The sequence below is a fragment of the Orcinus orca genome, chromosome 16 (genome assembly GCF_937001465.1).
Source record: "Orcinus orca chromosome 16, mOrcOrc1.1, whole genome shotgun sequence".
In the NCBI taxonomy this organism is placed as follows: Eukaryota; Metazoa; Chordata; class Mammalia; order Artiodactyla; family Delphinidae; genus Orcinus; species Orcinus orca.
In genome coordinates this window covers 78,400,146-78,411,915 of record NC_064574.1, presented here as the reverse complement: position 1 = coordinate 78,411,915, position 11,770 = coordinate 78,400,146, and the positions used below count along the sequence as shown (strand labels likewise).

General features: G+C 57.4%; 1 protein-coding gene across 8 annotated transcripts in view; it reads left to right on the top strand.

The window, feature by feature from the left end:
- The first annotated feature begins 835 nt into the window (after positions 1–835).
- ELN (elastin) overlaps positions 836–11,770 on the top strand; it is a 32,732-nt gene continuing 21,797 nt past the window's right edge. For 2 of the 8 annotated variants that reach the window (XM_049699195.1, XM_033426334.2), the window contains exons 1-4: positions 839–1,228; positions 7,446–7,496; positions 8,454–8,480; positions 9,332–9,364. In XM_049699195.1, coding sequence (XP_049555152.1) covers positions 841–1,228; positions 7,446–7,496; positions 8,454–8,480; positions 9,332–9,364 — 499 coding nt within the window. In that variant the 5' untranslated portion in view covers positions 839–840. Of the gene's footprint in view, positions 1,229–7,445; positions 7,497–8,453; positions 8,481–9,331; positions 9,365–11,770 lie in introns of all 8 variants that reach the window. The other 6 variants (XM_033426336.2, XM_049699193.1, XM_049699196.1 and 3 more) reach the window with 5 other exon arrangements.

Sequence of the window (11,770 nt, the reverse complement as noted above, 5' to 3'; positions counted from 1 at the left end):
GCTCCTGAGTCTGGTCTGGGTGCTAGGGATGCTCAGCATTGGGACAGGTGGGGGCCAAGTGATAGAGGGGGGCTGGGCCACCTATCAGTCTGGATGGGCTCCCCAGCCCCCCGGTTCTCTGCAGGGCACCTGGGGGCCAGCCTGACCTTCAGCACACACTGTGGCCTCCACAGGCCTGCATGGGGCTGCACTTCGATCCCTGACAGATGGAGCCCCTGTGATGTGTCAGGGTCTCCCACATGGCCCCAGATGCCCTGGGGAATGACACCAACAGAGTCTTAACCCCCAGGCTATTCTGCCCGCAGCCCCTTGGCCTCTGCAGCCGTGGATCCCAGACTGACCCATCACACCCTCCCCAGCTTCAGGCAGGAGGCCGTCTTAGCCCACAAAGAATGGAGCCCTGCAGCGCCTCAGGGTCCCCCTTCCTTTCCCCAGGTGCTCCACGGGGCAGTGCCAACATGATCTCACCTTCCCAGCCATTCTGCCCACAGGCCCTCGACCTCTACGGATACTGGCCTGGGCCCTGGACCCCTGTCCCCAGCTTTGGGCAGGGCTGTCTCTTGCCAGGTCTGGGACTGCTGAGGGAGTCTGGAGGCTGGGGTAAGGGCAGAGGCACGGGACAGCTGGCCTGTCTCCCCACACTGGGCCCGGGGCCCAGCCGCAGGGGCGGGGGCCTGGCCACTCAGGCCTTGGCTGGGGCCGGATCTTTGGCCGGCCTGCAGGGCCCTCCCTCCCGTTTCCTCTCCCGAGGGCTGTCCTGGCAGGGGCCCCCCTCGCACTTTCTGGCGGGGAACGGGGCCAGCAGTGAAAGAACAGCCACAGAGGGAAAGCAGGAGAGAGATGGGGGAAACTGTGTGTGTGTGTGTGTGTGTGAGTGTGTGTGTGTGTGTGTGTGTGTGTGCACGCACGTGTGTTTTAAGGAAAAAAGCCCACAGTCCAGTCCAGTCAGACCCAGCCTGGGAGGCTGTGAGCCGGCCTTTCGTAATTGCCCCCTCCCCGCGGCCCCCTCCCCGAGGCCTCCCCCTTCTCCCGCCCTCCCGCCCGCCCTCTCTCCCTCCCTCTTTCCCTCGCAGACCGACAAGGCAGCAATTACGCTTTGGGGATAAAACGAGGCGCAGAGAGCGGGCTGGGGCATTTCTCCCCGAGATGGCGGGTCCGACAGCTGCAGCCCTGTGGCCCGGAGCCCTCCTGCTTCTGCTGTGTATCCTCCACCCCTCGCAGCCTGGAGGTAGGCCTCACCCTGTTCCCTGACGTGCCCGCAGCCCTCGGGCCTCCCGCTCAGGTGGCTGGACCGACGGACGGACGAGAGGAAGCTCTTCACCCCCAGCATCCTCCAGGGGGTCCCAGGCAGGAGCCCCTCAGCCACTGGATCCTTGGAACTGCCCCTCCCGGGAGCCAGCCGTGCTGAGCAGAAACCTGTCACATGATCGCCCCATAACTCAGGGTGGCCCCAAACCAGCACCGGCTTCTGCTGCCCCAAGAGGGCTGATGAGCCCTGCTCTGTCCTGGGGGGTCTCCCGGTATGGGGGTCGCGAGCATGCTGGGGAAGGGCTGACGAGGTCCAGTCGGGTCTGTGGGCACCAGCAGTTTGCACACCTGTGGACCTGCCGGGTGTGCGCGTGTGCCCTGGGGGCAGGGGACCTGGGCTGGAGGCCAGCTCAGCGGCAGTGAGCTCTCTGACCACAGGTTCCTTGTCCCCTGGGAAGTCAGGACGCGCTCGGAGCAAAGTCAGGGTTAAGTTGATTATAGGGTTGCGAGTTGGAAAGCTGCCGCTGTGGTCTGTCCCTGGTGAGGAGGGCTGGGAGCATGCTTGCAGGCATGTGAGTGTGTATGTGTGAGTGTGTTACATGCTCTTGCACAGGTGTGCATGTTGTGTATATGCCCAGACGTGTCACCAAATAGAGGAGGAGGTTTCTGCGAGGGGATGAATGTTCACAGGTTCATCCTTGGACAGGTGTGTGTGTGTGTGTGTGTGTGTGTGTGTGTGTGTGTGTGTGTGTGTGTGTTTGGGAGGAGGGGTGTTGTAGGTACGTGAAAGTGCCTATTAGCATGTGTAAAAGTCTGCCACCCGACAGGCATGTATACGTGGGAGACCTGGTGTCCAGGTGTGTCACTGGGTGTGGTTTGTCACTGTGCGTGTGAGTGTGTGTGTATATGTGTGGTATGGGACACAAGCGAGCACAAGGAAGCTGGGGAAGGTATCCGTCTCCTGGCAGAGGGAGAGTGGTGAGCGGCAGGGGCTTGAGTGGACCTCAGGGCACTCCTGGACCACCTGGCCTTGGGTCCCGAGGGTGCCCCCCCCGGAGCTGCTAGCACCTGGGGGGACCCTGGGAGTGGCCTACCAGGGGTCCCTGACGGTGCTCCTGGCCACAGGAAAAGAGAGGTGCAGGCAGCCTCACGAGCCTTTGGTGGGGTAGCTTGGGTGGGGTCTGGTTTCCGGGAGAGTCTTGCTCGCCATGAGAACCAGCCCTTCAGTGGCGGCCAGCATGGGGAGGTGCACCGGTTGCAGCAGGGCCAGGCCGGAGGGCTGGAGCAGGGGGCTGGGCAGCAGCAAGGGCTCCCTCCATGAGATTGACCAGCTGGGCAGGACCGCTGGGAGCAGGGGCTTCCTGCAGAGGTCAACTCCTGGGTCTGGGCGAGGCCAAGGGATGGTGTGCACCCTCAGATGGGGCCCGTGGGGGGCAGCGAGACAATCCCAGAGGAGCAGCCGCCCCCATGCCCGAGAGTAGCAGCGCTGGTCCTGTCTGATCCTCCTCCCTGGAGTTTGGTCCCCGAACATCTGCCTTCCCAGAGAGAGCTCCCACCTAGAGCATGATGGTTAGTCCCCACAGGAGCCCAGGGAGTAGAGGATTTTTATTGACGCTTTTCTAATGGGGAGACTGAGGCTCAGACGGGCTAAGGCAGCCCCAGGGGGATTAGTACCAGCCAGCTCTCTGCCCTGGGCCAAAGATGAGGTGGCCAAGGTCCAGGTTCTGAGCAGCATTTGGTGAGGGGCAGGCTGGGGGCCAAGTACTCTGGGGTGGGCCTGCCCTAAGAAGAATGCATCCTCAATGACCGGGCTAAATGCTCCGTTGGTCCTGTTCTTTCTTTGCAAACATAACTCTCAGCTCTGTCCCAGGTGGTAGAGTAGCTGGGTCCAAAGAAGGGGTGTGTGAATTGATGATGTCTTCTGGGGTTGGTGCCCAGAGCCTCCCAAAGGAAGTCTAGAGAGATGGGACGTGGGAGGGGCCCCCCACCCAAACACATATGCGCACACACCTGCCTGGCTGTCCTGAGGGAACCCAGCTTCCCCCCACCCCTCATGCGTTCCCCAGTTCCAAAGAACCGTGTTGCCAGGGGAGACAAGGAAGGGGCATCCCGGGAACCTCTGTGATGGTAAAAGTTGTTTAGACCCATTTAAGATGGGTCAAAAGTAGCTTTGATCAGCTGCCACGAGAGAGAGAGAAATTACATCAGTTATAATCGGGACCAGCTGCCCCAAACCCCCAGAAATTTTATCATTTCGGTTTTGGGTGTTTGTTTGTTTTCTTATTTCGGAACTGAAGACAGTTTGCAACAGGGATTTTCAGCCCTGGCTGCATAATTGGAGTTTCCCGGGAACTTGAAACAATTCTGATGTGGGGTCTCACCCAAGAATTCTTGCTTTATTTGGTCTGGGGAGGGACCCAGACCTGTAGGTCTTGTAAGAAGCTGCCCAGGTGACTGAGGTGCCTCCGGGACCCTGGACCTTGGGGTTAGGGGTTGATCCTGCTCCAGGTTTGCTGGGGCCAAGGCAGGAGGGCAGACGTGTCCGGGGGAGGGAGGGGACAGAGTCAGTCACTGGAGGATTGTTTTTGAAAAACGCTTGGCGGCCTTTCTCCGTGCAAACGACAAACAGCTTCGTGTGGTCTTATCTGCGCCCCAGGCCGGCCCCCTGGACTTGGAACTGGCAAAGCCCCCTGCCAAGGCCTGCTGGCCTGCTGCTTGCTCCCAAACAGCCATCTCCCAGATCTTTGAACCTAGATCAAAGGATCTGGAACGCAGAATGCCCTGCGTGTGATTGGGGTCAGATGCGGTTCCTGGGCCAAGCACTTCATTTCTCTGACTCTTGGTTTCCCTGGCTGAAAAATGGGGAGAAACATCCCTGCCCTACTTACTGCCTAGGGCCAGTGGGAGGCTCCAGCAATGAACATTGCAAAAAAATAAACAAATAAAGCATCAAGTAAGAGGACTGTGGGAATGCAAATTTTAAAAGCTGTATATTCTCTTATTCAGAATTTGCTGTCTTGGACTGATCAACGCTTGTAATTCGTACACGTTTATGAGGTTTAGTTTTCCCTCTTGCTACTCATGCCATGTTTTGTCCAGTGGGGAGGCAGCCCGTGTGTAAACAGAGATGCAGTAATGGAGGAAGCTGACAAGACTGGGAGAGGGGGTGGCCTAGAGGAGTCCCAGGAAATCCAGAAAGGCTTCCTGGAAGAAGTGACATTTGAGTTAGACCTTGAAAAAAGGTAAATGTTCGAGGAACTTCTGTGGATGAGAGGTGGGCCTCAGTCTTTGGGGCTCTGGGAGGCAGACCTAGAGAGACAGAGGGGCAGATTCTATCTCAGTAGGAGGAAGATCTCTCCGCAGGTAGAGCAGATAGCATCGGGAGGTGGGAATTTGCCTGTCACTGGAGGCGTGCAAGCAGGAACACAATGGGATGTTTGCAGAAGGAATTTCAGCCCAGGCCAGAAGACAGTTACGATCCCTGAGAGTATAGGATCATGATTCTAAGATGCAAGAGACAAGTTCCACCCTGGGCTAGCCGGCGAAACAAGCCAAACCCACATAAAACAAGACAAGTATGCTCCAGGCCAACTGCTTTGGGCCAGATGAGCAGTGAGAACCACAGGCTCAGAGACGGCAGGGGGGAGAAGCTGAGCCCAGTCTTGGTGGAAGGGTAGGACTTGGATAGAGGAGAGGGCATTCCTGGCAGGAGGAACTTCTCAGGCCAAGGAGGGGAGGTGGGAAGGAGGATGCCCCTTCCCATGATGGGGCAGGAGAGGAGGCTGCTGCCTTTCGAAGGCCTTTGATCAACTCCTGTCTTATTCTATTGTCACCTCTCCTGCGCTTGAAGAGAGGCCAGGCGTAGATCCTTTACACCCACTAAGCCTTCCCTATTTCCTCAGTGCAAAATGGGGATCAGAACCCCTGGCCCCCCAGGCCGTCATGGTTCAGGCACGGAGTTTGGCAAACACTGTTGGGATCTGAATCATAGGGGTGGAGAGTAGGGAGAAGAAAGAGCTTGGGACGGAAGAAGCAGAAGGAGCTGGCAGGCCCAGGAGGGGCCTGGCCACTGGTCAGGGAACAGAACCCCAGGAGAGGAAGTGGGGCTTCAGCCAGGCCAGCCCGAGGTGGGGGGACCCCGAGGTGGGGAGACCCTTAGGCTGGTTGGGGATGGAACAGGTCAGACCAGACCCACAGGCAACCTCCTTGCCTCCCCTCCACCTAACTCACCCATCCTTTATTTATTTATTTTTTTTATTTATTGTTTTTTTTTGCGGTACGCGGGCCTCTCACTGCCGCGGCCTCTCCCATTGCGGAGCACAGGCCCCGGACGCGCAGGCCCAGCGGCCACGGCTCACAGGCCCAGCCGCTTCGCGGCATGCGGGATCCTCCCGGACCAGGGCACGAACCCGCATCCCCTGCATCGGCAGGCGGACTCCCAGCCACTGCGCCACCAGGGAAGCCCCCACCCATCCTTTATTGAACACCTACTGTATACCTGGCCTTAGGCCATGTACTGTGCAGTGAAGTAGAAACAAAGTGTCACCTTTTTTTTTAAGCGTTACCGAGTGCCAGGCCCAGGGTAGGACAGGTTTCTTGAACTCTTTGACAACTCGCAACAACCTGGCAAGGCAGCAGTTATCAGCCCCACGTTGCTACAAAGGAAACTGAGGTTCAGAGAGGTTAAGTGACTTGCCTGAGGTCACACAGATGGTAAGAAGTGGCACAGCCAAGATTAGAGGTCAGATGGGTCTATCCTGAGCCCCTTGCTCCCTCCACCCACCATGTCATTCCTGCAGTCTGCCCTGGAGCAGAGGGTTAGAGAGAGAGAAAGGGGAGGAGGGAGAGAGGCCGAGGCAGAGAAAGGCCTGGAGCACAACAGGGAAAGGCACATAAGAGACAGAGCTCGGAGCCGGAGGCCAGAGCCAGAGAAGGCATCAAAGGCCTGGGGTGGACCATGCGTGCACTTGGCAGCCGACGACAGGACCCAGGCGCTCATTCCCAGCAGGCCCAGCCTCCTGGGGCCACTGCCCTGAGCCCCTGAGGCTCTGAGCAGACTGCTTAGACACTCCAGGCCTGGATTGCAGTGCCTGGGGGGCCTCAGGCCCGGGGGGGAGGTAGGGGGTGGCGCCGGGGCTTTGGCACGGGGTGGCCATGACAGCTTGGCATCCTCCACCCTGCTGGGCCATGGCTTAGGCTGACGGGGCCCTGGGGCCAGCAGGCCAGACGTCTGCTGGGCACACCGCGGAGCTGCCCGACACTGTCCCCCAGCCCAGTCCGCGCCCCATTCGGCAGGGTGGTGCTGGGGCCCGGGCTGGGGCACCGGCAAGGCGGCTTGTCAAGGCTGGGGCCGTTCTGTGGCGGTGCAGTCGGGGCCTGGTGTGCGCCAGGATTGTCTGTTGCCATGACTACGTGCAGGCTGGGTCTGGAGCCCTGCATCACAGCGTTCCCCGGTGAGAGCTTCACTGGTCTGTGGGGACTGAACTCGTGATCTGGGCTGGGCAGACAGCCCCTGGACTGGCCAGTGAATTAGCTTTTCCTTCGGAAACTATTCACTTTGCTCATTCATGGTGTCCCCCTCTGGGGCCCGGCGCCTCCTTAGACAGCTCTGTGTCAGACGGCCAGAGCACCACCCAACCACTGCTGCCCGGTGGCTGAGGAGGCGGACCTCACGCCGTCCTCTCAGCGTGGAAATGGCTGCACTTTTGTCGGCAGCAGCCACGATTCCTTACCGCTCACTGTCACAGTCCGGCCTGCCCTCACACAGCTCTGGCCCCCTCCCGTGCCGCTCAGGGCTGGAGAGGCTTGGCTGCCCAGCAAAAGGTGCTCAGACCCAGCCCCATGCCAGGCTCTCTCCAGGTAACGCAGTGCAAACCGTTATGCTCAGAGGAGTAGCCTGGTTTTGAATCCAGGCTCGATCTCTTTCTGCCTGTGTGACCCCCCCACCCCCACACATCCCTTAACCTCTCTGAGCCTGACTTCACATCTGTTAACATGAACATAATAACCCCTGCCCTTCCAGCCTCCCCAGGCCATTTTGAGGAGCATGAATGAGAAAATGCTTTGTAAACATTATTTGCTTAGTCAACCTAAATTGCTTTGCAGACATGCAGTATTATTATCATCATCATTATCTTTATCGTTAGCATGCTTTTATTCATTCTGGCTAATGGGGGACTCTACCTACTTCATTCCAGGGGTCCCAGGGGCTGTTCCTGGTGCAGTGCCTGGAGGCGTCTTCTTCCCAGGTAATGTACATGAAATTGTCACACTCCCAGGTAAGACAGATGGTGATTACATTTGTGAGAGATGCACATTGTGACACTGCAGAAGGGAAGAACATTGGCACACCTACCCCAGAGGACCCATAAGTCACTCCTATTTTAAAAAGCAGTTACATGATGCTATTTTACAACTATTAAGAGCACAAAGTTTCTGAACGATGAAACGCAATGCTTGTGAGACTGTCGGAAAGTGACCGCCTCACCGATTCCTGCTGTTTTAGTCTTCGAACCATTCACCTCACTCTTGGAAACCCATTCAAAGGAAATAATTGAAAGAAGAGAAAAAGAACCATCTGCCCCAAGGTTCATAGGAATGTTCCTTGCAAAAATGCAAATAAGAAACCCACCTGACTTGAGGGTGTGATTAAATAAACTTATATGATGCAACTACTAAAAATTATGAATATGCTGTCTGTCGGGTAACATGGTAAAGTGATTCTCAAGTAAAAACAATATAAAAGCAAGGACTAGGTGCAGATGGAGATTGGGCCCCCTCCAAAAAAATAAAATGGGCAGAATATTAACTCAATAGCATGGTGGGGGGTGGCGTATTTTCTTTTTTTAACATCTTTATTGGACTATAATTGCTTTACAATTTTTCTTTTAATTTAGAAAAAAGCATAATGTCTTAAAGTAGATTGAAACGTCAAACCTAATATTTTCAATACTTACAATGTGTCTGAGTGTTCAGAACCAACGTGGAAGTGAGGGCAGCTACCAGCACACTCCCAGGTACACACAGGCACACAGCTGTTTCCCCGATGAGATGGATGAGGAAACAGAGGCTCACAGAGGTCAAGGCTTGCCTGAGGTCATATGGCTAGGCAGCGGTGGATTTGACCAGGGTCAATGGATGGCTTCCTGGCAGGGACCCTGATGGTCCTCTCTCTCTCTTTCTCTCTCTCTCTCCCCTCAACACAGGCGCTGGTCTCGGAGGCCTGGGAGGAGGTGAGCTCAGACACCAAACTTGGTTCCTCAGCGATGGGGTCTGGGTCTCACTCTAGTCCACATACGTGCTCAGATCTGAGAACCTCAGAAGGCCCAGACATTAAGGGACCCCTCATTTCACAGACCGAGCATCAACTGGGGAGGGATTTGTCTAAGAACTAGAACTCACGAGTCCCCTAAGCCTCTCCCCCTGGCCTCTTTCCCTGGGGGCCCTGCCTTCTTTCATATTTCTTTCTTTTTTTTTTCAAATTAATTAATTTATTTTTGGCTGCGTTGGGTCTTCGTTGCTGTGTGCGGGCTTTCTCTAGTTGCTGCGGGCGGGGGCTACTCTTCATTGAGGTGCGTGGGCTTCTCATCGCGGTGGCTTCTCTTGTTGTGGAGCACGGGCTCTAGGTGCACGGGCTCAGTAGTTGTGGCTCGCGGGCTGTAGAGCGCAGGCTCAGTAGTTGTGGCGCACGGGCTTAGTTGCTCTGCGGCACGTGGGATCTTCCCGGACCAGGGCTCGCACCCATGTCCCCTGCACTGGCAGGCAGATTCTTAACCACTGCGCCACCAGGGAAGTCCCTCTTTCACATTTCTTTTGATCCTCAGTAATATCCCTGCAAAGCCAACTGCGCGGGAAGCATCATCCCCTTCAGAGGCTGGGAAACAGTGTGAGAGAGGGTAACCCCAAATCAGGGCCAGAGCTGGGCTTCCCACACAGGCATGTGGACACTGGGCTCCCAGCAGCTCCCTGTGCAGAGGGGAGGATCATTCCTCACCTCACAGTGAGACCCCGCAGTACCCTGGGGGATCGTGGTAGGTCAGGTGGGCTGGGACTCCCCATTTACCACCATCTCTTCCCTCTGCAGCACTGGGCCCTGGAGGCAAACCACCCAAGCCAGGTAAGACCGGTGGCCTCAGAGCACTGAGTGAGTGCCGACGGGGTAGGGGAGGGAAGGGTCCGCAGAGCTGTGAACCCAGCCTATGGACGGAGGAGGGAGGGAAGTGGTGGGCAGCAACAGCCCCTCTGCCCCCTAGTCAACCCCACCTATGACCTGGCTAGGGCCAAGCTCTGGGGCATCCAGGGTCAGGAGGCTGGAGGCAGCTTGCTGTCCTCCATGCGCGAGGGGTGTCTGGCACCTACCCTGCCGGTGCCTATGTGCCCAGCTGCCCTGACTGTCCCCTGTGCACAGAGTCCCAGAAACAGCCCTGGTGCTGGAGTCAAAGGTAGGAATTGATGTTCCAGTGGCCACCAAGCCTGTGGGCTCAGACACAGATGGTGGGCCCCATACTCTGCCTGAATGGTCTCTGACCACAAACCAAGCCCTCTCTTACTCCAGGCCAAGATCCTAGATGTCCCCGTCCTTAATGACAATCTGAGCCCTTATCCTGACCCCAGGCCGAATCTTGACCCCAGACCAAGCCCTGAACCTAACCCTAGGCTTCACCCTGACCCTGGCCCCAGATGAGCTTCCTTCCCAGGCCCCTTCCAGCTGTGTCCAGACCAAGGAGTTTTCCAGTATGAAGATGTGGCCAGATCTATCCCGGCCTTGCCCGTGGGGCTTGGATCTGCCACTAGGGTCCACCATCAGCTCCAGAGAACACACCCCCAGGAAAGAGGGAGGGCGGCTTCCTCCTCCAGGAGGCCCTGGTGGATAAGGATCAGGTGGGGGAAGGGGCGTCTCTGTCCGGATTTATGGCCCTAAGAGCATGAGACGCTTCACATGCAGCCCTGGCACCCCCCACCCTGATCTGTGTCTCCCTGGCTCTGAAGCCTGGGACTGCAGGACAGTTTGCATGTCCAACAGCTCTTACGAAATCCAGATATTCGATGATTCAAGTGCAAGTGAATCTACAAGACCCAGCTTCCCCTTCCCTGCAAGCCCATCTGCGTTATGAAACTACAGGGTTGGGGCCAGCCGAGAGAGATGCAGGAGGGCAGGAGGTCTGGGCAAGGGGTTTGCTGGGGTCTGTTGGGGTCTGCAAGGCTGGAGCCCTCGGGATTCACTGCTTATCCCGCCTGAACCTGTTTCCTATCTTCTCGGAGGGGTGGGTGATCTTAGCAGGGTCTTTGACGGCAGAGAGAGAACAGGGAAAGGCTAGATAAACAAAGGTGTGGAATTAGGATCGTGCTTAGCTGTGAAGACCCAAATGGTAGCGGTCGTGACTGCAGAGCTAGAACAGGGATTCATTGATCCCATTGGCAGCAGGGGACACACGGCGGGTTGTGATGAAACACCGAAGAGAAGACTGTGAAAACTGCATTCAGTTGCAGTTGATAAAGTGAAGCTTTTATTGATGAAAGATTTAGTTTAGACTTCCAAAAGAACTTCTGGCTCAGGGTGAAGGCGTAGACCGAGAGGAAAGTCAGAGCATCTGCTCATGAAAAGGGGCTGGACTCCATGACCTCCCTGAGGTCATCTTTCAGCCTTAGGACTCTGAGCTACAAAGGCCTGGACAGGGCCACAGTGCCCCCCCGACACACACACAAAGGGCAGCTCCCCACATCCGGGCAGCAGGGACGCCTGGGCCTGCCCAGATGGGATGGAACTGGGCACAGACAATGCAGGTCATGCTTGGGAACAACTAATCCATTGGCGAGTGGAGGGTGGGTGGCCTGGCAGCTGCTCCACCTGGGCCTCGGCCGGTGGCCCCGCCTGGGCTCTCAGTGGGGGACCAGGCAGCTGGGAGCCAGCCCCACCTACACCCCCAGCACCGGCTGGAGGCCAGTCACCCACGTGAGAGAACGGGGGGGGCAGAGGGGCCACCCACCGGTCACCCTGGCAGGCTGCAGACGCTCTGCACCCCCTGCCCACGAGCCCTCTGGTCCCAGGAAGGTGGGGAACATGCTGGCCGTTTTGTAAGTGGGGAAACTTGAGTCTCAGAGAGGTGAAGTGACTTGCTCTTTCATGCAAGGAGTAGCTTGGGACAGCGGGATTTGAATCCAGGGCTCTCCGACTCCAGGGGAGAGAGACGGTTGGGTAAGCCAGGTCCCCGGGCAACCAGGGAGTCCAGCCCCTCTCTCCTTCGCCCTCTCTCCTCCATTCTAGGGGCTGGACTCCTTGGGGCATTTGGGCCACGTGAGTCCACAGGAAGGAGGGCATGTAGCTGGTCATGCTACAGGGTGGCCCTGGGACCAGACAACTCTGGGGGAGCACGGGACGAGGGCAGATGGCCGCACAGGGGCTGCATGTCCCACCCCACGCACCCAGCCTCTTCTCACTTCCTGTTCGGTCCCCATCCTCTCCTCCCAGCCCCTCTGCGGTAAGGAAAGGCCCGAGCGTGTCCGCTGCCCTGTTGGAGCTCAG